Source organism: Chionomys nivalis, chromosome 1 (genome assembly GCF_950005125.1).
Source record: "Chionomys nivalis chromosome 1, mChiNiv1.1, whole genome shotgun sequence".
Classification (NCBI taxonomy): Eukaryota; Metazoa; Chordata; class Mammalia; order Rodentia; family Cricetidae; genus Chionomys; species Chionomys nivalis.
The window spans coordinates 155,276,860-155,302,623 of record NC_080086.1 but is presented as its reverse complement, the minus strand read 5'-3'; the positions used below and the strand labels follow the sequence as shown (position 1 = coordinate 155,302,623).

General features: G+C 45.7%; 1 protein-coding gene across 2 annotated transcripts; it reads right to left on the bottom strand.

Moving 5' to 3' along the window:
* Positions 1-2,046: 2,046 nt before the first annotated feature.
* Positions 2,047-23,858, bottom strand: Pdia4 (protein disulfide isomerase family A member 4). 2 transcript variants are annotated; one of them, XM_057771409.1, is made up of 10 exons: positions 23,585-23,858; positions 17,585-17,756; positions 15,141-15,346; positions 12,141-12,279; positions 9,201-9,406; positions 8,927-9,085; positions 7,520-7,671; positions 5,161-5,317; positions 4,304-4,537; positions 2,047-2,818 (listed from the first exon to the last, which is right to left on the bottom strand). In XM_057771409.1, the coding sequence occupies exons 1-10, from the start codon at positions 23,658-23,660 to the stop codon at positions 2,403-2,405; spliced, it is 1,917 nt and encodes a 638-aa protein (XP_057627392.1). In that variant the 5' UTR covers positions 23,661-23,858; the 3' UTR covers positions 2,047-2,402. The 2 variants fall into 2 exon arrangements, with proteins under 2 accessions (XP_057627392.1, XP_057627381.1); XM_057771398.1 differs by having other exon boundaries at positions 2,048-2,818; positions 23,573-23,858.
* Positions 23,859-25,764: the final 1,906 nt, after the last annotated feature.

Sequence of the window (25,764 nt, the reverse complement as noted above, 5' to 3'; positions counted from 1 at the left end):
GCATTCCTCTGTTTTCCAGCTTTGACTTCGTGGGCCTCACTGAAGTCCCTTACCTCTGTAGCCCTATGCTATCATTCTTCAGTCCACAGATATACAAACATATATATTTACTGTGTGATGTGCAATGTGTGAACTCAGGGTTCTTACTGATAATGAACATTAGAAATAAAGAATCTGTGTTTCCCAGGTGGTGGTAGCACACACCTTTAACCCTAGCACCTGGGAGGCACAGGCAAGAGAATTTTGGCGTTTGAGGCCAGCCTCATCTATGAAGCAATTTCCAGGACAACAGCCAAGTCTACAAAAAGAAACCCTGTCTTAAAAATAAAACAAAACAAAGAATTTGTGTTCACCTTGGCGACGGCTATTAAGGAAAGCGGGAGTATCTAGCTAATTGTCCTTGAAACTACTTACTTTGCAAATTTGTTATACAATACATTCTGACACTGTGAAAAGTGACAAACATATCGATGTTTCTGGCATAGCACACTCACAAGGAAAAAAGCTGCTTAATTGGGGGCGAGAGATAAATAACATGTATACATATTTCGTGGTTTTTTAGTTTGATTCTAGGCAAGATCAAGGATGACAGAAGAGAATAGAAACCTGAGATGGAAGGAAAAGGGATGTAAAGAGAAACCATAGGCTCTGGCCACAGCAATTTCAAAAAGTTGTCAAACTTTTAGAGTCAAGGGTCTCAGGTCTGGGAGAACACTGGCCACTGTCAAGATCTGAGAAATCCCCACACCAAATCTGCCCAGAAGCTGCAGGACCAACTCCTGACCGCCTAGCTACAGAACGCTAGCCGAGGTGGAGTTAAATGTACTACCTGAACTCTAACATTAGACACTAGAGGCGCCAGCTGTGGCTGCTCCTACCTGCTAAAGACTGCAAATGATACAAAGCACTACTGATCTTTTTTTTTCTTTTTTTTTTTTAAAAAAAGACTCCTATTGATATTCTTCTATACTCATAGTTCAGTGCCTTATCCAGTCATCATCAGAGAGGCTTCCTCCAGTAGCAGATGAAGGCAGAGACCCACAGCCAGGCATTTCGGAGAGTATAGATAGGAAATCTTCACCAAATTCCTCACCTCAGACTCAGGGAATCCTGAGGAGGCAGGAAAAATTGTAAGAGCCAGAGAGGGGATGGAGTACACCCGGAGAACAAGGCCCTCTGAATAAACTCCCGCACCCCCCACCCACCCTAGCGACTGTTGGCCCCGTGCTTGCAGCTTCAGTCTCAGTGAGCTCATACGCACGGGGCCAACATGGTCCGTGTGTGTATTATAGCTATTTTTTTTGGGGGGGGTTATTTTTTTGTATTTTGAGACAGGGTTTCTCCGCAGCTTTGGGCCTGTTCTGGAACCAGCTCTTGTAGACCAGGCTGGCCTCGAACTCATGAGATCCGCCTGCCTCTGCCTCTAGAGGGCTGGGATTAAAGGGTGCGCCACCACCGCCCAGCAAGCCAGTTCTTTTCTAATGAGACAGAAAGGGAGTGGCTCTGGAGGGGAGGGATGTGGGGAGGAACTGGGAGGGGTAACTATAATCAGGATATATTGTTGGGGGAGGTCAAGATGGTTCCTCTGTGTAACAGCCCTAGCTGTCCTGGAACTTGTGCTGTAGAACAGGCTGGCCTTGAACTCACAGAGATCTGCCTGCCTCTGCCTTCCAAGTGCTGGGATTAAAGGTGTCACCATGCCCACTTTTCTAGTTTATTGAGGTTATCAGTATTTTTCCTCATTATTAGCAGCTTACTATAACTTTTCTACCAACTGAAGGGTTCTAAGTCTGTGCTTGAGATCATTTTATTTTAACGGTGGGACTGGTCTAAGAAACCGGTAGTGGCCATACTCTGTCACTACCTGTCACCAGCATGTCTCTCCACCAAAGATGCTGCTTCAGCCTGGACAGGTGCTGGGGTGAGGGGGGCACCCCTCAACTTGGTTCATTAACAGGAAGAAATAAAAAACCAAACATTCTAATGGTTACCTATTTTTAAGCTAAAAGTTGCTTGAACAAGAAAATAAAAGGCAAACAACACAATTTGGCAAAGACTTTTTTTTTAAACTTTAAATTAAAAAATTCTCACATAGAAGATCCAAAACTTATTTGAGGAAATACTAAAGTAAAATGTTAAAAACCAAGCAAACCAACAAAACCAAACCAATCAGACCCCAAATGACAAAAATAGATGTATCCTCCAAAAAAGTCTGCTCTAGACTATCAAGTCGTTCATGGTTATTCAGTATTCAGAGCATGAGGTGGCACAACAAAGCATTAAAAAAAAAAAAAAAAAAAGAAGTCAGTATACTGCCATTCCATTGCTGGCTCACTTGCTTGGTGGCCAGTGCTGTCCACTACAGTGTCTGGTCCCTCCACCTTCTGTAGACCACCAGGCCTTTAAAGTTCTTCCTTGGTCCTGCTCTTCTTTGTGGCATGTTCATCTATAAACTTGCTCAAATGCTCCAGATCTCTGTCTCCACCCTCAAACTTAACTGGGTTCTTTTTGTCCCCACTGGGGGCAAAATAGATGGTGGGGAAGCCCTCCACCTTATATCGGTCGTTGGTGATGTCATTGGCAGTAGCGTCCATCTTGGCAATGACCAAGTCCTTCTGGCCCTTGTATTTCTTGCCTAGGTTAGTGTAGATGGGCTCCAGCTGCTTGCAGTGCCCACACCAGGGAGCATAGAATTCAATGAGGACATCCTTTTTGGGGTCCATCACGATGGCATCAAAGGTCTTTCCCACCACCACCTTGACTGGTCCCTTGTTGTTCTTGGGTACTGGCTGTGATTTGATGACTGGCTTCAGTTTTCCTGCCAAATACAAAGAGGTGTCAGTACTTAAAGGCCATAGATCCTGGTACTCTATCTGGACCAGGCACTGAGGCGCCCTGGTTCAGTGGCTATCAGAAGCTATTGCCCCACTCTCGGGGGAGGGGCCTTGGCCTCTAAAGCCTTCCTCAACAATGGGCAATGCTCTGATAAAAGAGTCTTCTACTCTCCCAGTCCCTGCAAAGCCCTGTGTAACAGGGACGCTGCCCAACGAAGAGAGCTACTGACAGCCCTGCAGGGGCAAGACCAACTTTGTGATGTCAAAAACGAGCACCCAAACCGGGCAAGAGTTGTGGTATGCTACCACATGGCCAGCATTGAGAAGCAGGTGCTTTGCTCAGTCAAGATCAATAAAGATTATGTATGCTTAGGATTTCAGATCAAGTGTTCCTCATGTCTAAAAGCCTGTTTCAAAGACCTCTGAAAAGTTTTCCAAGACACACTAGCCCCTTCCCTAAAAACAAAAACAAAACCAAGGCCGGGCGGTGGTGGCGCACGCCTTTAATCCCAGCACTTGGGAGGCAGAGGCAGGCGGATCTCTGTGAGTTCGAGACCAGCCTGGTCTACAAGAGCTAGTTCCAGGACAGGCTCCAAAACCACAGAGAAACCCTGTCTCGAAAAACCAAAAAAAAAAAACAAAAAAAAACAAAAAAAAAAAAACAAAACCAAGCCGGGGGGCGCCACCTTTAGTCCCAGCACTCAGGAGGGAGGTGGATCTCTGAGTTCAAGGCCAGTCTCCAGAGTGAGTTCTAGGACAGTGAGGGGTATACAGAGAAACCCTCAAAAACAGCCAACCCAAAAGCAAAGGGAAAAGGAAGCACAGGCACACATCACTATAGCAACACATGCCTGCAGCACTAGCATCTGGGAGGCTGAGGCCAGCCTGAGATAGATGAGAGCCCATCTCAAAAAGCTACCGAATAAGCCCTTACCCGGCTTTTGCCTTCAAAGTAAATGGGAAAACATTTTGCCAAAATGGGAAAACAAAACTAAACCCCCAAAATGCTCCAAGTAACATTTAAGTTGTCTTGGTGCCTCAGAGCCTGGGTAGCACACCGGCCCTTCTCCGGGTAATTAAGTCAGAGAATGAGTTGTACTGGACTTAGGAGCGGGGAGAGGAGGGGAGTGGCAGAGGACCTACCGGGTCTTTTTCTGTGGGTGGTTATGGAGAGGGCATTAGGCATTTTCCTCTATCACTTGCCAACCCATTCTTTATCTTCCTCTTGGGGGGTTGGGAGGGTGGGCAGGGTCCTTTGCTGCCATAGAAGCCTCGGGATTGTCCTGTCTGTCTCCCTGTGCTGGGTTACAGGCATGCATGGCCACATACACCTTTTAAATTCCTCCTGCTCCCGTGCAAGCACCTACTGACACACAGCTACACCTCTTGCACACTGCGCGATGCCAGACATTCCTTAGACCACACAGGTTCTGTGTTGCGTCCAAAGGGAGATTTGGAGCCCGACGCACCTTTTTTAAAGGCTGTGACAAACTCCCGGAGAGTGTCTGAATCAAACTCCTCCGGCTCCATGGCAAACTTCTTCCCACTCTCATCTAGGATGGCTGCGTTAATGTCCTCTCCACTCTCGCTGAGCCCCAGGTCCTTCACCTCTGTGGCATAGTCTTCCTCGTCAGCAATGGCAAAGGTGTACTCAGGGAAGTCCTTGGCCACCTCCAGGACTTTGTTACGCCAAAACTGAGTAGCTGAAATGGACAAAGGTTATGAACCAAGTGGCTGAGCAGAGTAATTGTCCTGCCCTGGACTCTGAGATTTAAGTTGTTATTTATGTTCTCTGACAAGGCACAGGTTCTAGATATACCTCAGCTGGACAGAAAAGAATTCTGGTAAGGCCATACTGTGTGAGCAGGTGGCCTCAGGGTGGAAACCCAACTAAGGCCCTGCAGAGCTGGAGGGACACAGCACTGCCTGGCTCAGCACCAGGGCTCCAGTATCACCTCTAAGAAGGTACCAGGCTCGACTCTTTTAAAATCTATTTTCTTTGTTGTTGTTTTATTTAACTTTTATTACATTTATTTTGTGGGCACGTGTGTGAATACACACATGCATCTAGGTCCTGAAGATTGACTCAGGTCCTCAGTCTTGGTAGGTCACAGTCTTTTTACCTGTGAGTCATCTCTCTAGGCCCAGTTTTGACTCTTAACTTCCCTTTTGCTATAACAGGAAGGAGAGGGGTATTATAAGGCTCAGAACTGAAAATCCCACACTACAATAAAATACATCCACACCACTAGCTTTAAGGGCCCTAGAACAAGGTTTCTAAAAGTATTAGCCCCCATCCCAGAAAGGCCTTCATAGGGAGTCTCACCAGTTCTGTAATCAAAGCTGAAATCCACACTGTAGTATACAACCACCAGGGGGCGCTTGGTGTACCGCTTGGCGTCATTAGAGGTTTTGCGATGGCCCACTAGGGGTAAGGAGTGCTTCACCACGTATTCTTTAATGGCTGACGCCTCTGTGGAGCCCTGTTTCAAGGAGGACACAGGTAAGAGCAAGTTCAACAAAAGAGGAACTTTAGCTACTATGCTTTGAGTCACTGTCAAGCATAGATGTTTTGAAGGGCTCAGAACAGGAGGGCCAGTGAAGCTGATCACTTACCACCATCCAGTCACACTGGAGTAACTCCCCAAAGTCACCACTTTAGACTTGAACTCAAGCCAATGAAAAGCGCTTGAGGTCTTAAACAGTAAGAACACATGGACCAACAAGTGCAGGACTTTTCACATTCAATTCACAGAGCTCCACTAGAGACCTGAGATAAAACTCCAGCTTGTGGCCAGGCAAAGCTACGCAGTTGGCCACAAGTCACGGCACCGTTAATCCTCAGATTTTACTAGAGAGAGTAATGCAGCCGCAAATTAGAATTTAGAGTCCGACAAAGGTACACGGTTGGTGAGCTGCTCAACCACTGAGACCATCTCTTCTCTGAGGAGTGTGTTCTGAGGGTTTAGCACAGTCATAAGAAATGGCTATACGTAACTAGGCTCAACAGAGTAGCCCTTTAACACTGGCTCCCAAGGTTCTCAGGTGAGACATCCAACAGGCTTGCATGGCACCTTTGACACGTATCAGAGTGGGGGTTCCCAAGGGGATACAGAACAACAGGTAGTTGTCTTGGAGACTGGAGGTCCCTAGGGCTCATACTTAGGACTCAAGTCAAACCCTTTAAAGATACCACCTCACAACCACCAGGGGAAGGACAACCACCTGCCCTTGACAGCTGAAGAAACTTGTACAAGCTTGTCAACCTGCTGGCCCAGGGTTTCTGTAGATGGGGAAGTCAGGGGAGCAGAAGGCATCCAGGGCGGAAGCAGCAGTGCAGAGAGGACAAGAAGCCAAGAGGGTCAGTTCTGATGTCAACGGATGTGCTGAACGTGCTACGAAAGCAAGCTAGATGCCCTGGAGGCTGCACTAGGCTCACCAAGGTGCAAACTCAAGAGCAGGGCAGCAATGATGGACTGTGGACAAGATGACAGGGACCTTAACCTTGTACCTTTTCTGGGGTAAGGATCCCTTCAAGAACGTACTGAATTGCCTTCAGTCCCTGCACTTGGGAGGCAGAAGCAGATGGATCTCTATGAATTCAAAGCCAGCCTGGTCTACACAGTGGGTCCCAGAACAGCCAGCTATACATAGTGAGACCTGGTTAGGGGGGCGGGGAGTGGGCTAATGTACCAAGGTGACTCTTGACAACCCCTTGGGTGTAAACTACTATTCTTTCCTTATGTCTCTCTCAATACCTGCACTTAAATCTATATTAAAGCCTTTCCTTGAAGAGTGTAGAGGCATACACCTTTAGTTCCAGCACTCAAAGAGCAGAGGCAGGTAGATCTCAGCGAGTTTGAGGCCAGCCTGGTGGTCTACAGAACTAGTTCCAGGACAGCCAGAGCTGTTACACAGAGAAACTCATCTCGAAAAACCAAATCAATCAAACAAATCCATCTCCTTTTAAAATAGTCTTCAACTTTGCCTCAAAGTCTCAAAAAAACAATAAAAAAACTGAACGATTAACTCTTTCTCGGGAACACACACACCTGCGAGGGCTGTGTCTGACCGGGTCCAGAGCCCCAGTTAGAACCCTTCTTGGTCACATGGTCTGTGACTAAACATGAAAGCAACAAGATCCGAAGGAGTGGTGGCAAACGATGAGTCTAGGCAGGAAAAGGGTCCTAAGCTTTGGATGGCAGAGGAACCAATGGCATGCAGAGCATGAGAAGAATGAAAGGGAGGAATGAGGGCCAACTACGCAGGACACTGTGCTCTTTCTGGGGATGTGCCCTGGGCTGAGTCACAAAGTCCCCCATATATTTGAATGCTTGGTCATCAGGGAGTGGCACTACTTGAGAAGGATTAGAAGGTGTGACCCTACTGGATAAAGTCATTGGGGGTGGGCTTTTCCAAAGCCCATGACAGGCCCAGTCTCTCTCTGTCTCTCTGTCTCTCTGCCTATCAAACAGGATGTAGCTCAACTGATCCAACACTTTCTTTTTTAAGAGTTGCATTGGTCATGGTGTCTCTTCACAGCAATGAAACAGGGACTAAGACAGGCATGCCACACCCTGTGTGCAGAGAACACCCCACATTTCGGTCCAGAAGCCTGTGCATGTAGAGTGCCCAGGGGCTGGCACAGCATAGGATGCTCCCATCCCGGAAGAGCTCTCACTCACCTGAACATCCATCACATTGCTCCTGGGCTCATACTTTGACTGGAATTTCTCAGGCTGCATCAACACCAACTTCCCCATGGAGACTTTCAAGAACTTAGCTATTTCAGTGCTGAAAGTGTGGTGAAATTTGTAATCTTCTCTCAAGTTGTTAGCTGACAAATTAACAAAATGCATTAAATTGTTAAATAGCAGGTTTATGAGCCTCATTGGCCAGGCATGGGCCTGAGGGGTATGATTGCCACTGTAAATTCTGAGTGGACAATATCCAGCATTTATGCACACAAAGAAGCCTAATTTTAAAACTCAGCACAGATGTAATATCTAAATCTTCTCTTAGAATTTTTCAGAAATACAAAAATCAGGATGACAGAAATTTAGAATTTTGTTAGGGCAAATGTCACCTTCCATTGATGCCAAGTAGCAAACTGGCACTCAGGATGACAGTTCCTCATAGAGGACATGCAAGGACCACATATGCCAATGACCTCACACAGAGGTTTCCAGTACTCATCCCGAGATTAGGGATTCTGCGTTTGCCCAAAGTCCTGGCTAGACTGGACTTTCCCTGGCTAAGTTTCTTCCTGATTAGTCAAGAACAGTCAACTAACCTATTAGGACCAAAGAAACAAGACTTAACTAAGCTCCACTCTGAAGTCTTGACAAAACACCAGACCAAGTTGGGCATAATGGCGCACACCTTTAATCCCGGCACCTGGGAAGCAGAGGCAGGCAGATCTCTGAGTTTGAGGTCAGCCTGGTCTACATAATGCATTTCAGGATACCCAGAGCTACACAGAAAGGTTCTGTCTCTAAAGAAACAAATAAATAAATCACCAGCCTGAATCTGAAGTACAGGCAATTGTTGAGGCAGCACAGAGAAATCAGCACGAGGGGATGGGGTATGCTAGGAGCACACTTAGTAATGAAGCAGACTCTGCTTTGTGAGGTGTCAAGGGGGAACTAAAAACCCAGACACTGGACTGATAGAGTGAGTCTAGGGCCATGGTTTTAATAACTGGCAAGAGGCCGGACTTGAACCCAGGTCAGGTGTTGCTCCAAGGTCAGAGCTGTTCTTTCTCGCAGAGGGACTCAGAAGGGAAGGAGGGCAAACAGGTTGAATGTGATTGTGTGGGATGGAGGAGATGGTTCAGCTGGCCTTCTGCATTTAGCGTGTGCTTATACAATCTATCAACTATGACAGCCATAGGGACCTGACCTACAGCTTATTTCCCACAGGTACTACCCTGATTCTTCCACCAAACCATTAGCTACACTTACTCTTCCTGTGATGCTGCAATTTGAGTCCAGGACCTCTTACCCTACCACTGTGCTAATTTTATACAAAACAGGCTTACACCCCCAAAGCCTCAGGAGTACAGCAGGGCATGTTGTTTTGTCAGTACTTACCAGCATCCTGATACTGCAGGTAGGCTGGGTCACTGTCTCCCTGAAAGACCCCAATGATGACGACATCATCTCCATCCTTCAGGAACTCCTGGACCTGCTTCAGGGTCAGAATCTCCTTTGAGGGAGGCCCAGACTGCTCAATCATGTAGTCAACAATTCCTAGGAGCAGAGCACATGTCTGAGGAGGGGTCTTGCAGCTGACCACATCCTCTAGCTCCCAGCTATATAAAGTAAGTTCCCGTTCCACACAGTATGAAGAAGGTAGCAGCCGTACCATATTTCTCTCGTGGCCCATTGTAGTCAAAAGGCCTTCCTTTCCGGAAAATTTTCAAAGTGGGGTAGCCAGAGACATCAAACCTCTTGGCCAGGTCGGTCTGTTCAGTAGCATCAACTTTGGCTAAGGGAATTGGGGGAGAGCGCTTGCTCAGCTCCTTGGCTGCCTTCTCATATTCAGGGGCAAGTTTCTTGCAGTGGCCGCACCTGCCCAAAGGAAGTCAATTCCATTAGGGACTTGTCCCAGCACGATGAGATGACAGACCAATCTCGTGTTCCCAAACAACTCAATCACACCTACCAACTCTTGGAATGCCTCCTAAGTAGGAGTGCCACGACAGGTCCCACAGTAAGTGCCTTTTGTTTATTTGTTTATGCCTGAGACAGGGTTTGTCTCTGTAGCCTTGGCTGTCCAGGAACTTGCTCTGTAAACCAGGTTGGGCTCAGAGATCCACCTGCCTCTGCCTCCTGAGTGCTGGGATTAAAGTTGTGTACCACCACCGCGTGGCTAGCCAGGCTTTTATAACACAAGCTTCCTGTCATGGCATTCACATGCTAGAGGCCCATGCATGAGGAGACAGAAGCACAACAAACCATGGCACAAGGTAACACAGGGAAAAGCCAAGAAAGCCAATGTCCTTTCTAAGGAGGGAGAGGATGTTCTTGGATGGGAACTGGAGGCTGCCAATGATGTGAAGAACGGCTTCACTGACACCTATTGCTTTCTTGGCCTTTATCTAACATCAAGTGTAGACACGGCAACAGGATGTGAACAAAGGTACAGAGAATTAAGAGTAACAAATTCTTAGCCTACAAACCAACCAGAGCAGGAGATAACCATGAGCCAGAGGCACTTGCAATTAAGATTATTACAGTTAACAGACTGGCCAAGGGCCAGAGTAGCAGTCGAGCACATGCCTAGCTGACTGGCACCCAGGGTTTAACCTTTAGTAGCGTGCATACCACCAAACAAGATATAAATAAATAAAATAGACAGTTTACACCGTAAGATCTGATGACTCTTATCTGCCCCAGATGTTCTTTGGTCCTCCCAGCTAACATTAACACTGGCTTGTCCAACTCCTTAGGAACTCAATTAATTAAAGGGTGTATCCTACAACATGTAAACCATCTGTAAGTAAAGGACAGCTCTCCTCTGAGGTGCTGTGAGCTTATGATTCAGGGTCTCATATATGTAGCTCCTGAGTGGCTTGAATGAAATGTACCCCATAGTCTTGGGCGATTGAATGCTTGGTCCCTAGTTGGTGGTGCTGTTTGGGGAAGCTTAGGAGCTGTGACCTTGTTGGAGGAATTGAAGAGGGTTTTCAGAGTTAAAAAGACTCCCACCACTTTCAAGTTGCTCTCTGCTTCATTCTTATGGTTCAAGATGGGGGTCCTCAGCTTCCTACACCTGCTGCCCTGTCTCCACTCTGCCATCATATGGCCTCTTATCTCTCTGGAACCATGAGCCCACTAAACCCCTTCTTCTATATGCAGTCTTTGTCACGGTGTCTCCTCACAGCAAAGGATAGAAACTAGTACAGTCATAAACCAGAACGAGCAAGTGACCTGCTAGTACAATGTCATGGCCCACCACGCCAGGTCCCTTCCACAGCAATAGGTACTTGCATCTCTCCCGCACTGAAGCAGGGTTACAAAGGTGCCATGGGCTTATCTGCTCCCCCAATACACTAGGTCGTTTCCTTCCTTCTCCCTTTTTGTCACCCCTCTGTGTTGTCACTTCACCTGTACAACCAACAATGAAGAGATACAGGGGGTTTGCTACAGAATCCAGAAACCCTTACCCTCCCCTTCTGCTGTGCATTAGCCACAGTCTCTACCTCTGGATTCTAGACCCACAGCTTCTTTTTCTTGCAGACACTCTGGGGCCTTATCCATGTAGACACTTGCGGAACTCTTTTAATGCCTTCCGCTCACATCCAGAATTCATAATTTAGTCTCTATTCTAGTCTGCATGGCCCATCATGTAGTTGGACTTTCCTCTGGGCCACCAGCTCACAAATAACAACATGGAGACTTAACACTAATTATGAAAGCTTGGCTTAGCTTAGGCTTCTTTCCAACTAACTCTTATAAACTGTCTCTTTTAATCCACGTTCTGCCACATGGCTTGGTTACTTCTGTACCATAGGTCCGATTTCTTCAGAGTCTCTGACGAAATCGCACCTAGATTCCTCTTCCCAGTTTCTCTCTCTGCTCGGACGTCCCACCTATTCTCTTCTGCCTAGCTATTGGCCATTTAGCTCTTTATATATCAGAAGGCACCTTAGGCAGACACACAAAATCTTTACAGTGTAAACAAACATTCTGCAACACAATCCTGAAAAATGCCAAGCCTGCTCAAATATCAGAACTCCTGGCTGAGGGAGGAAGAATTCACCAAGATAAATGAGGCTACAGGCCATTTCTTGGGAGGCTCAGGAGCCCCCAGGGTTACACTCATCTCCTAAGTCTTTCCTCAGCCAGGTGTGGTAACATATGCCTGAGTTCCAGAACTCAGGGGTTCGAGGCAGGAGAATCGCTCCAAGTTGGGAGGCCAGCCGGGGCTACTTAGCAAACCAAAAAGCAGGCTTGAAAACTGGCTCAACTGGTAGAAAGCACCTGTCACACGAGGCTGACAACGTGAGTTCAGTTTCCCAGAACAAAGGTGGAGGGAGAACACTTACCCCACAAAGCTGTCCTCTTACTGCCACATCCATGCTGTGACACATGCACCTGCGTGTGCACACACACATCCACGTGCCCGTAAGCTAATGAAGTTTAAAATGAGCACTTCCTTCCTTCCCAACCCACTCCCAACACTTCCCCTATAATCATCACATTTCCAGTCTGCTGGCTGAGGTCTGCAACCCGTCCCCAATGCTTAGCAGGGCGATGAACACTCACTATCTTAATATCACAAACCTGACTGCCAACGTACCACGGGGCATAGAACTCCACCAGAATGATGTCTGCATTATTCACAACATCGTCAAAGTTATCTTTAGTCAATGAAAGCGTGACTTCGGGTGGAGGTGTCCAGTCGGGCTGGGAAACTTCTCTGACTTTGGCAACAATTTCTAAAAAATTAAACAGCAGAAACAAATGAGACTGAATGTGTTGCCACCCAAGCTAGCTGGTACTTTACCTCACCCCACAAGCTGGTGGAGAGGGCGAGAAAGTGCCAGAATAAACAGAGATAGAAGATGTGTGACTTGCTAAACTGATCTTTAATCAGAGCCTTCTCAGAATTTGGGAAGACAGTCAGGTCAGAAGGTCTCGTTTCCAATACACCATTTCCGCTGTCATTGGTGACTGTAGCCTTCTCTTGGTGGTATGCAACCTACTTCAGTGAGTGATTTCCTACCTACCTCCAGACTGAACCAACTACAGGAAAACTCCAGCTGGGTTCTGTCAAGAATGTGGTGGTCTGAAGGAGAATAGCCCCAGTAGGATCCTCTGTTTCAATGCTTGGTCTCTAGTTAGTGGAACTGTTTGAGAAAGATTCGGAGGTGTGGCCTTATTGGAGGAGCTGTCACTGGGGGTGGGCTCTGTCTCACTCTCTGCCTATGGATCAGGGTATAGCTCTCAGCAACTGCTCCAGCGCCTGTCTGCATGCAACCATAACCATGCTCCCAAATGGACTAAGCCTCTGAAACCGCAAGTGAGTCTCCAGTTAAATGCTTTCTTTCCTAAGAGTTGGCTTGGTCACAGTTTCTCTTCACAGCAATACAACAGTGACTAAGACTAATCAATCTCGCAACATTCTTGCAACACATATAAACTATGTATGTGTTCAACCATGTATACAGCACAAGCATCACAGGCATCATGAAACATGGGCAAAAAAAAAAAAAATCTAGAAAAATTCAAAAGAAAACCAGAAGCTCCTACTGCTCAGGCAGCAGCAGAGTCACCTGGACAGTAATTATAAATGCATGCCTAGGGGTTGGTGAGATGGCTTAGCAGGCTGAGGCACTTGCCACCAAGCCTGAAGACCTGAGATCAATCCTCAGGACCCAAATGGCAGGAGAGAATCAAGCTCTACAAGCTGTCCTCAGTCTCCATATGTATACTGAGGCATGCCCATAGTCATCACACATGCAGATAAATAAATGCAATAAAAATTTTAGTTAAAAATATGGGTAAGATAAATATCTATTTGTAAGTTCATTTCTCAAAATTAAAGTCAATAGCCGAAGTGGAAATCCTTAAAATAAAGAGGTCAGATAGATAAGTGGTGCACACCTTTAATCCCAGCACTCAGGAAGCAGAGGCAGGTGGATCTCCATGAGTTTAAGGCCAACCTGATCTACAGAGTTTCAGGACAGGCAGAACTACATAGTGGATCCTGTCTCAAAAAAACCAAAATACATAAATAAAAAGGTCAAAGCTGAGGAGGTAGACCAAGTGGTAAAATGTTTGTTTACCATGCAAGTTACTCTGGGTTTGATTCCCAGCACAAGAAAAAAAATTCAAATATATAAATAAATAAATAAATAAATAAATAAATAAATAAGTGATTCTTAGAACCAAGAGCTGTAAACTGCCCTCTTTACTACAGATAGCACCAAGCACCAAGGAGACCACTGCTGCCAAAGGGCAGTCTTCAAGCTGAAGGTGACCTGAGACACATCTCCATAGGTTAATACATAAACCGCCTGTTCCTGCCCACACCCAGAGCCCTGAGCCAGTTCACCAGGGAACACTCAAATATTAAAATTTACTCATGGCCACTGGGATGAGGAGTCCAGTCCAACACATGCAGCTCTAAAGGCTCCAAAACGGGCCAGAAAGTTCCAGCTTAGAGCTGGGTGCAGCTCTCCACAAACAGGTGCCTCTTTATCTCTTTTTCCTTTTTTTCACTTACAGGAGTATGGTCAAATGAGTACGGGTGCACACCAAAGACTCAAGCTGAAGCTGCCTGCCTTTCTCAATCGCTTTCCACTTCAAGTATTAAGGCAGGGTTTCTTACTGAACCCAAGCTCAATAATTCTGGGTAGTCTAGCTGGGGGGGTGGGGTGGGGGGTGGGGCTTTCTTACCTCCCAAATACTAGGATTTCAGATGGCTGTCACTTATTTGCTTTTGAGTTCTGGGGATCCAAACTCCAGTCCTGCAAGTACTTTATCCACTGAGCCATCTCCCCAGCCTCCCTACTGTTAAACAAACACACTGTCTTCAACTTGTTTGGGGGCTAAATTCCTATGTACTAGTATGACTAAGATGTATTTGATAAGTAAAAACAGAGCTACAGAATGGTGTATAAGATACCCTAACAGTTGTGTAAAAATGAGAAAAATTATTCTTATAAACACACAAACACACTTGCTTTTTGGGGGAAGGGGGATAATATTGCAGACTACAAAAGAAATTTACTAAACCAAACCTTTTCTTTGAAGGAAGTTCAATCACCCAGGATCAGGGTGTAAAGACTTTACTTTAATCAAACACTTCAGACCATAAGGCTAATAAACATTACCTAATCATAAGACAAGCACACCGCCATCAGTGGAAGAGCCATGTTTCTGTAGCAGAAATGAAACCAGGCATGGCATGCAAGTGTTCCAAAGACTCAGGCAGAAGGATTGCCACAAGGTGAAGACTGCCAGCTTGAATTAAAGAGATCTTGTCTCAAAACAAAACAAAAACAAACCAAACATGGAAGGGGTTATGTGTTTATTTCGTGGCTATAAAGATCTAGACCCTAATTAATATTCTCTCTAGTACCCTATGTTGGGAATGAGAAACTCAGCAGCATCCGACGTACGTTATTTAGTGGATGAACGGGGGTATGCATGTCCTTGGCTAACGGCAGTTATGCATGTGTGTGTGGATGCACTGTGTCTTCTTTAAGTGTGTGTATGGGTGTGTGGAGTCCAGGTCACTTTGAGTGGTTCTCTTTAGGTACCATTCCCCAGCAGCTCATGTTCTGGTGCTCACCTTCTTGGGTCCTGGAGCCCTCATAGTCAACAGCCTGTCCCTTCTTCAGGATCTTGATGGTGGGATAACCACTCACATCAAATCTGCTTGCCAACATGGATGCTGAGGTTGCATCAATCTTAGCAACAGCAATGGGAGGATCGTTATCCTTCAAGGTGCTGGCGATTTTCTCATACTCTGGAGCAAACTGTTTGCAATGTCCACACCTAAGAAATTTAAGGAAGAAGAATTACCCGTATCCACAGAGATGGAAATCCAACAAGACATTTTAAAAAGGCAGCTTTATAAGAAGACTTGTGGTTGAGACATACCACACACACAGCAAATAAGGAAGGCCACAGGAGCTGAATTCTAGCTTTAGCCTTGGGCAAATACTTCCAACCCTAAACCTACGTGATCGCTCCCATTCACATGTGACCCTCAAGTCCAAAAGAGCCATATTCACAGAACGGATCAAAATTAAATGAGAACTGTAGATGTAGCTTAAGTGGTAGGGTGCTTGCCTTGTGTACAAGGCCCCACATTTGCTCTCCAGCACAGCAAAGAAACTTTAGGTTCTGTGATGATTTGACTTTCTTATCATTATCCCCCAAAAAGAGCAGTGTAACTATTTAAGTAACAAATTGAGCTAAATAACAATCCAGAAATGATTTAAAGAATATGAGAAGGTGTATACAAGTTATATGTGATACCATGGCATTTTATGAAATGGATTTAAGCACTTTTGTATTCTGTTGCTTGCAGGGACAGGGGAAGCTGGATCAATATGCCTATCTGCCTCACAGTTTGGCCCAGGGACTTTCTTTATAGGGTCTCTGAGGTTAAGTTCCTCACATAGGAAGTCTTTTACACTCAGAATACTGAGTGGAATTTTCCAGATGCTTCCTGACTTACAAGGACACCAGCAGTGTGTTAATATGCAAACGGTTACTGGGCAGGTGTGATGGTTCAGTGGTAAAGAGCACTAGTTGCTCTTCCAGAGGTTCTGAGTTCAATTCCCAGACCCACAACTGTCTGTCACTGTAGCCCTGTGAGATCTGTTGCCCTCTTCTGGTGTGCAGAGGTACATGCAGATACATAAAATAAACCTTAAATCATTTTTTTTAATGAACTACTAGGTTGGAAGAACAGCTCAGTGGTAAAGCACTTGCCCAACACATTCAAGGCCTTGAGTTAAATTCCCAGAACTACCAAAAGAAAGTTGCTAAAAATGAACTAATAAGCATCTTTTTTTGCAGGGTGGCCAAGATGGCTCAGTGAGTAAAAGAACTCGTTGTGCAAGCCTAATGATCTGAGTCAAATTCTCAGATCCCCAAATAGGTGAAAACTGACCCCCAAAAGTTGTACTAACTGCTACATACACACTTTATGGCACATGTACACTACACTCTCATGCATTTTGTAATAATAAATATGATAAAATATTTTAAGTTTTTGTTTTAATTCAAGATTTACTTATTTTTATTTGCATTGATGTTTAACCTGCATTTATGACTGTGTGAGGACGCCAGATCCCCTGGAACTGGAGTCACATACAGACAGTTGTGAGCTCTATGTGGATGCTGGGAATTGAACCCAGGTTCCAGTGCTCATAATTGGTGAGCCCCCTTGCTTTAATTTCTAATACATAAAATGATAAACATGACCCACACAAAAGGTCTTTGGAATCCTCAATCAAGACTATTAAGAGCTCTTGCAATAAAATAAAAAAAAAAGCACAAAAGTAACTTATCCATAAAACAAAAATACAACTTCAGAACTGCTAAAAGGAGCAGGCTTTTACCTCGCTTATTAGAAAAGTGATGTGAGAACATCTTACACCTCAGAAGGGAAACAGAGCACAGGAGGAAGAGAACAGAACGGGCTCTGAGATGCAAAGCAGCACAGCAGAGAGAGGGGGATGAATGAGTTTCCACACTCTAAAACATGAGGGTAAAACAGGAAAAGAATCTGTATTTGTTTTCCCGAAGTTCTGTACAAAAGAACAAAAATAAAAACAATAAAATAACCCCATGGTCAACAGCTTGCATCCGGGGCTGCCTTTGTCAGCCTGTTTAGAAACTGAGACTACCATTCTACGGTGTGGGCTACCCCATGCCAGCTGGAGGACTCTAGTTCCCAACACTCTGATAAAGAGCTGGAGTTGTGGAGCTGGTGGGATGGCACAGCAGGTAGTCATCTGCCACCACCAAGACTGACGATCCGAGTTCTGTCCCCAGACCTACACTGGTAGGGGAAATGACTCCCACAAGCTGTCCTTCCATCTACAAGCATGCCTGGTACACATCCAAAATGAAATAATCAAAAATATAATAAAACGGTCTCAAAAACAGATAGAAACATAATAATAAAGTATTAGAAAAAGGAAAGAGCTGGGGCTCTTGCAGCCAGGCCCTGGATGAGGGAGGCCGTGCAGCCGTAAGAGCTAAAGCGCTGATACTTACCACGGTGCATAGAACTCCAGTAGCACTGTATCTTTGTCAGCCACAAAATTATCAAAATTTGCATCATTTAAGACCAAAACACCATTTTCTTCCTTAACTTCCAAGTCATCTTCCTCCTCTTCATCTTCCTCCTCCTCTTCATCCTCAATGGCATTTTCTGTATCTGAGGCATCTGACCAGAGAAGACCCATGCTAGTTAGGAAACTCATGACTCCTTTGCAGCTTTGCCAGAAGCTAGAACTCTCCAAACAAGTCATGGGGGCTGCATATCCTTACCAAAGAAATTCTGTTCCACACGTGCTTACTTATGGCTGCTACAGGTTCCATGCAGGGTGCCCCAGGACATAGATGTAGGATCAGCATGCCATGGGCTCAAAGTCCACTGTACCGCTGATTTCCAGGACCACAATAAACTTTCCCCAGTGCCATTTACCTGCCTGTTCCCGTCATCATGCAGACATCCAGGATTCACTCTATGATGTGTACTAAGTTCTACTTCTGAAAAAGCTGTGTTATTTTACCTCGTATTCTTTAAAAACAGCCTGCAAGTCTAATCCTTCAAGAGAAGGCCAAAGAGAAAGACAGACATATCATGTTTTTCTTAGAAAACCAGCTCTGAGTAATAGAGAGGAAGAGACATTGAGACAATGACAACTTTACAGACTTATGGAAGCAATGTCCATTAAACAGACACCAAAAAGGACTTGTTCCTGTAGACAAGGATGACCTCAAACTCCAAGATCCACCTGTCTCTGCCTCCCAAGTGCTGGGATGAAAGGTGTGCACCACCACCACCACCAGGCTGTGCTGTTAACTTTTAAGTTGTTGTTCTTTCCAAACTGCAGATACAAGAAAGCATGGAACACCAGTTCATATTAACTAGTTTCCACACTGACTGTAATGGCAATAAACAGATCTACGTGCAGCAAGTACGATTCCTTTCACCCTGAAGTGGAAAGCATCAAAGGGCCAATTATTTTTTCAGAAGTTCAAAAACACTGCTAGTTATTGTTTGGAACTGAGTGCACTCAAGGCCTGAGACTTCTGGAATGTACTAAGTAGTCCAATGTTGGCTCTATAATGGTGGGTACAAGAAGATCCTGTGTCACACCCACACCCATCACACTGCTCTTCCAAAACTCTGAAGCCCTGGGGTTATGGGGTCAGCTTTGATCACTATCAATGAAATTTACCAACCTATAAAATAATTACAAACTCTCTCCCTCCATTTCATCTCTATTAGTCACATTTTACTCACTTGTCCCCAACTCCACACTACCTTTCCTGCCTTGTACGCCCCTTTTCTGCAATTTAGGCCTGCATTCTTCCTTGGTCAGAGGTAAGAGAAGTAGCTCTAAAATGCCTATTTTCAGAGTGGAAACCAAGCTGGCTTATGCTTCTCCTGCCCATTGCGTCCTCCTTCTGGGCACCATCAAATCAGGTATTAAAGACAGGGAAGAATCAAGGGGGACAGGATCTCAGGTATGCAGGAAGAGCAGAGTAGAGAGGATATGGGTCCCCGACTTAGTCTGACGTTTGACAACACAGAAGTAACTGTTTACTGCATGGCTGCACGGTACAGGTTTTGTGGACAACTCCCTCGACAAGTTTTGTTTCCCTACTTACGTCTTTCCGGAATGCTAAGGGCTGGGAGAGGGGGAGCACATACATGCCAAACAAATACAACAATCTCTGCTCTACGATAGAAAATAATGGCTGGTCTACTGAAATGTTTGTCTGAAAGACTCAGGATTAAGCCATAAACCACACCTCACTGATATTAATGAAAGCCACGCAGTAACTAAGCCCTGCTGCTCCAGAAGGGCTGATGATCTGAGCTCATTCCCTTACACTCACATCATGCTGAATCCACCTCCAACTGTGAATACAATCCACACCATATGTACTCGTGTTCCTGAATCACAGCGACCAATCCTTTGGGACCCTCGATATTTACCACTAAGTCCACCAAGCTCAATGCTGCTGATACTTCGAGAGCTCTGCCTACTAGAACCTAACAGGGAAAGCACTTACTGGCCAATGCTAGGACTTCACATATGCTACCCATGGCCCACTAGTCACAGTGGCAAACTGAATACTTCCCACTCCCTAAATGATCTGCTGGAATTAAGGATGCATTGCAGCTTCTCCGTCTTAGTAGGATGCCTGGTGGGCACCTCATCTGTGCATTCAGGATACTGGAGAAGTGAAGTAGGGCTTGTGGTTAAGCATATTCATTCTGGCTGCAGGCTGCTTGTTCTAGTCTGGGACTAGAAAGAAAGCCTTAGGGAATTTAGTCCACTGTTCAAGCTAGGAGAAGAAGGGGATCGTGACAGTCCACCACCAGTTATGGGAAGACTTATGTGCACAGTGAAAATACCCAATCATGGTAGGTGTCTGTGGCGGCAGTGGTGCACACCTCTAACCCCAGTACTTAGCAGGCAGAGGCAGGCTGATCTCCGAGTGTGAGGCCAGTCTGGCCTACTGAGAGAGTTCCAGGAGTTACACAGAAAAACCCTTTCTCAAAAAGCCAAAATAAATAAATAAATATGTTAAAAAGAAGAAAAAAAAAAAACAGAATTAAAAAAAGAAAAAAATACTTAAAACACAGTTGCATGGTTGTTACCTCAGATTAATTTTCTAAAAGCAGGACCTAACACTTATTTTTATTTTTAAGGATTTAATTTTAAAATTATGCATATGTATGTGCATATGAGTGCAGGTAACCAGAGGCTCTGTCCTATAGCTGGAGTTACTAGTGTTTGAGCTACTTAATGTTGGCTGATGGGAATCAAACCCAGGTCCTTTGGAGGAGCAGAACACACTCTTTTTTTTTTTTTTTTTTTTTTTTGAGACAGGGTTTCTCTGTAGCTTTGGAGCCTGTCCTGGAACTCCCTTTGTAGACCAGGCTGGCCTCGAACTCACAGAGATCCGCCTGCCTCTGCCTCCCAAGTGCTGGGATTAAAGACGTGCGCCACCACCGCCCGGCAGCAGAACACACTCTTAATCGCTGAACCATTGCTCCAACCTTCAAAGTGGATTAAAAAAAGAAGAAAAGAGAAGAAGAAAAAGTAGTACGAAGCCTTCTTTTTCTGAGACAGACTTTCTATGTGGCCCAAGCTGCCTTAACCCCAAGGGACTTTTGCCTATGCTCAGCACAAAGTGGGTCCTCATCTCCTGATTAAACATGCCAGAGGGCTGGTGGTTAGAAGCTCTGGGTACTCTTCTGGACTGCCTAAGATTCAATTCCCAGCAACTCCAGTTCCAGGGATCCAGCTCCCTCTTCTGGTCTCTGCAGGCACTGTACACACATGGTGCACAGACACAGATAGGCAAAGCACCCAAACACATAAAATTTAAAAGATGAATAGCCAGGTAGTGGTGGTGCACACCTTTAATCCAAACACTCAGGAGGAAAAGGCAGGTGGATCTCTGTGAGTCTGAGGCCAAGCCTACTCTAAAAAGTGAGGTCTAGAACATCCAGAGCTGTGACACAGAGAAACTCAGTCTGGTGTGGGGGGTGGGGCAACAAGCAACCAAATAAATAAATAAATAAATAAATGATCTTGAGAGGTGGACAAACAGTTTAGTGTTCAAAAGCACCCCATGTTTCCAACCCCGCTCCAATTCAGAAGACTGAAAGGTTGATTACTCTGCAATTTGAGAAGAGAGCTAGCTCCATTAGTCCTTTTGTTATTTTGCCGTGATAGAGATCAAACTCGGGGCCTTGCACATTTGAAGTTGGTGCTTTATCACTCAATCACATCTTCAGCCAATAGCTTTTTAAACCCTGTCTACCAGAAAGCAACACATTCCTACAAGCTAACCACCCCACATCTTACTGTATAGATTACTTTTTTTCCCTTAGAGAATCTCATGTATCCCAGGCTCTCTTTGAACTTCATCTGCAACAGAAGATGGCCTTGAACTGTTCTGTCTCCGACTCTGGGATGCTGAGATTACAAGCGTACGCCACCACGCTTAGTGTAAGTGGTACTATTCATGTAGGACACTCTTACTCAAGCACTCTACGAACTCAGCAACACCCCCAGATTGGATTTCCCTTTTAAAGTCTGACATTCTACCCTAGATGATATATCCAAAACTTCCCAGCGCCTTCTGAAAGGATGCAGTCTTTTTAGGCATGAAGTAAATCCCACATCCCCTTTCACATTACCTAGCCATCAGGGTACGGCTGGCTACTCCTCAAACGTAGGGAATCAGAACTGTAGCTCCTGCCTACTACGGCGGAACAAACTGCTGATAACACTGCATGCCTGACCAAGTCAGGCCCTGGAGTTACTGTAAGGATGCCCCCACTTCTTCAGTGGACCACACAACCCCACCTTGCCAAGGGGGAGCTACTATCAGCTGGACAAACAGTCTTTAGGCCAACAGTGAACAAGGACAAGAAAGGTAAGTGGTAATCAATCATTACAGAGGATATGGACCAAGCTCCAGTGAGTGAGACTGAACGCTCTCTCTCCCTTTGCAGTGCTGGGGATGGAATCCAAGACCTTGTACCCGTTAGGTAAGTGACATATTACTGAACCACATCGCCAGCCCTACCAAACCTAACGGCCTAGCCCAGGAGGACTGTCCTTGGTGCAGACACCCCAGGGATTCCTGGGTTCACCCAGAACAAACTGTTTCCCAAAGACTGCACTAGTGACCCAAAAGACAGAACACTGGCTAGTCTAAACAGCCTTTGAAATCCACCCACCCAGGCCTCTCAAGATTTAACAATATATGGCATTTTAACCCCAGCACTTGGAGGCAGAGGCAGACAGATCTCCTGAGCTCAAAGCCAGCCTTGAGCTCCAAACTATGAGACCCTGTGGCAAACAAACAAAAATCACCCTAAAACAGACCACTGCCTCAAAAACCAAGTGTTCAGTTATGTTCTAAAGTTATCCACCAAATCACACTGATCCTCAAACTTTCATGTGCGCTCCCCCACCCAAGTCTATTCTACCATGAAAAGCGAAAAATTTGTTTAAAAGGCAGTCTGCCCTCTTCCTGTTAGGCCATCATATTTTGGGTCTCTATAAGAAAGGAGCACTAGGCTGATTTACTTGTAGGCAGGTCAGATATTTGGCTTCCCCCAAAGCAGTCTTTCCACTTCTACTCTTTGTTGCCTGAGCAAAAACTTATGAATCAATGATCTACACGGATCTTACTCAACCTAAGAGCATAAAGTTCACATTCACCCTCCCACACACACTAATCTCAGAAAAATGAGGCTTATACTAGAATAAACCCAACGGGTAACAAGCTAGTGGTTAGAAGGGTAAGAGAAAGGTGTCGATCAAATCTGTTCTCTAGGAACAGCGATTTTAACTAGTACTTCCTAATTTCAAAGTTCTCGTGTTTTCGGCTAGATGATTTCGAAGAAAAGGTGGGGACATAACGCCTATGAGTTACATACACTATCCCTACTAGAGTACATGTATCATCTATCAGGCTCGACTCTCAAAACCCAGTACAACTACCGGCAAATAGGAGCTGAATAAAATGAAGACGGAATGGTAGCTCCCGTTTCCATGAAAGACGAAAACAAAGCCTGCGTTATTTCCAAATCCCACTTTTGGAAGTAGATGCCCGATATCCGCGACTGCTTCTTACAGGTCCTACTAGCGGCTTCCCCGCCTCCGTCCCGTTTCTAAAACCGGTTTTGGAAACAACGTCTGACCTTCCCTCCACGGAAGCTAACTCTCTAGGAAATTTTACTCACCAGGGCAGAGGGGCAAATCTCAGCAGTGAGGGTGAAGAGGCCAGTTGCAAATCAGGCACTCTGCACATCCCTCCACGTCTGAGTCTCGAGTAGGAATTCATGAGGCCCAAGCACTGAAACTCGAGCAAGTTCGCTGCGCCCGAGCCACTAATTTCACAGGGGTGTGTGTGAGTGAAGCACCCTGTCAGGCCCCTGCAAGGTTTGCAACCCACGCTACGTGCTCCCAGACAGCTCCGGCCCGCCCACCCGCTCACCTTCGTGCGCACCTTCAGCGCTCGCCGCAGCCAGCAGCTGTGTCAACGCCAAGAGCAGGACCAGCAGCCAGGCTTTCCGGAGCTTCATGGTGGGGTGCGGAGCGAGGCCTGCAGGTACCGGCCACCGCCGAGCTCTCACCGACCTCCCGAGCGACACCGGAGCGCAGCAAAACCTCCAGGAAGTTCTGCCCGGCGATTGGCTAGGGGCGAGGAAGCCACGGGCGGGCCAATCCCCGCGCGAATCGGGACGAGAGCCGTGGCGCCCCGCCCACACCGACACCTCCCAGTTGCCTAAGCCTGTGCGTCGGCGCGCCAGCTGCCCGGCGTTTAAAACTCCGAGCCCTAGCATGAGGTGCCCCCTTCTGATTGGCTGCGCCGCGACCACCAATCACCGACTGCCACTCGGTTTGCCTGGAGCGCACAGGCCTAGAAAGAGTGCGGGGGAGAACAAAGGCAGCTAGCCCTGCCCACGGGGCGGGGCCTGGGCACTCCTAGGGGAGGGATTGGCTGAAGGCCCGCACCCTTTGGCCGAGCTAGGCAGGAAGAACACGTGTAACACAGTGGAGTGGTGGGGCTCGGACTTTCTAGGGTCCCGCCCGCCCTTGTCCGGGAAGACTGGAAACTGAAGTGAACAGAGCTACTCTTTTGAAAAAAAGAAAGAGAGATCGGGGATTCTGCCTCTGCTCCCATGTTCTTTGGCTTCTTGGCTTTCCTGTTTGAGCATATAAAAGCCCGAGTTTCTTTTCTGGATGTTAGGTTTGGAGGGAAGGAGTACAGAGCTGGATGTGGTGACCCACGCCTGTGGAGGCAGAGACTTATGATTTCTAGTGAGATCTTCTCAAAAAAGAAAAGAAAAGAAAGAAAGCAGAACTAGGATTCCATGACTTAGTCTAGGATTTTTTTTTTTTTTTTTAGAATTAGATAACCAACCTAGTGGGTTAGATCTAGCGATAACAGTGACTGTTTTGGACAGGAAACTAGGTTTGCATACCAGTAAAGAAGCCTGTGCTGGTATTAGGGTTAACACCTGTGGATTAATAGATCCGAAGAGATATAGAAGACCACTGAGGCTAAATAAATAAAACACCGAGTCTAGCAGTATTTTCTTACATACACAAGAGGAGAAAGTGAGGTATATATATGACTATTCCCCTGGGCCGTCATTTTAACACTATTAGGCTAGGTTCCTAGAACAATTTGAATGTGTGTTTTCCTTTGCTCCTGAAGAGTTCTCTCTAGAGAAGTGGCCCTTTGAGAAAGAGTCCTTACCATTTAGATTGTCTATCTACAGATGATTCTGTGACAATTCTGGCATACATGTCCACAATCAGAAGTTGAGATTTTATGTTTTGAAAATTGAGACCAGACAGGCACAGAGCCTACGTGCTCTGGCTCAAGGTTTATGATCAGTCCTATTACAAAACGAGATGACAACAGTTTCTTGTATTTCTGAAGAACTCAACCATGGCTCCAGTTTTGTTTTGTTTGTTTGTTTTTTTAATTCTGATGTAATTCTTTTCAGTAGAAAGAGAAATAAATGAAGGTGGGGCGGTGGTGGCACATGCCTTTAATCCCATAATCCCAGCACTCAGTAGGCAGAGGCAAGCGGATCTCTGTGAGTTCGATGCCAGCCTGGTCTAGAAGAGCTAGTTCCAGGAAAGGCTCTAAAACTACAATGAAACCCTGTCTCGAAAATCCAAAAAAAAAAAAAAAAAAAAAAGACAAATAAATGAAGCCTGAAGAAATTGATTTAGCCCAGGAATTCAAGACCAAACTGGGCAAGAATAAGTAATGCCTTGTCTCAAAACAAAACAAAAAACAGATATACATACAACCCAACACAAAAAAATCTAATCTTCATTTTTTAAGATTTCATTTTTTTATTTTTAGATTTATTTTATGCATAAGTGTGTTTTGCCTGCATGTATCCACGTGCACCGTGTGGATGTGCATTCCCGGTGTCCTCAAATGTCAGAAAGCTCATCGGATTTCCTGAAGCTAAAGTGTGGGTGCTTTGCACTGAATTTGAGTCATCTCTCCAGCCCCTCACTTTTATTTCATGTGTGTGTATGTATATATTGCATGTATGTCTATGTACTACTTACATGCCTGGTGCCGGAGGAGGCCTGAAGAAGGTATTAGAACTCCCATAACTATAGTTACAAATCGTTATGAGCCATCATAAGGGTGCT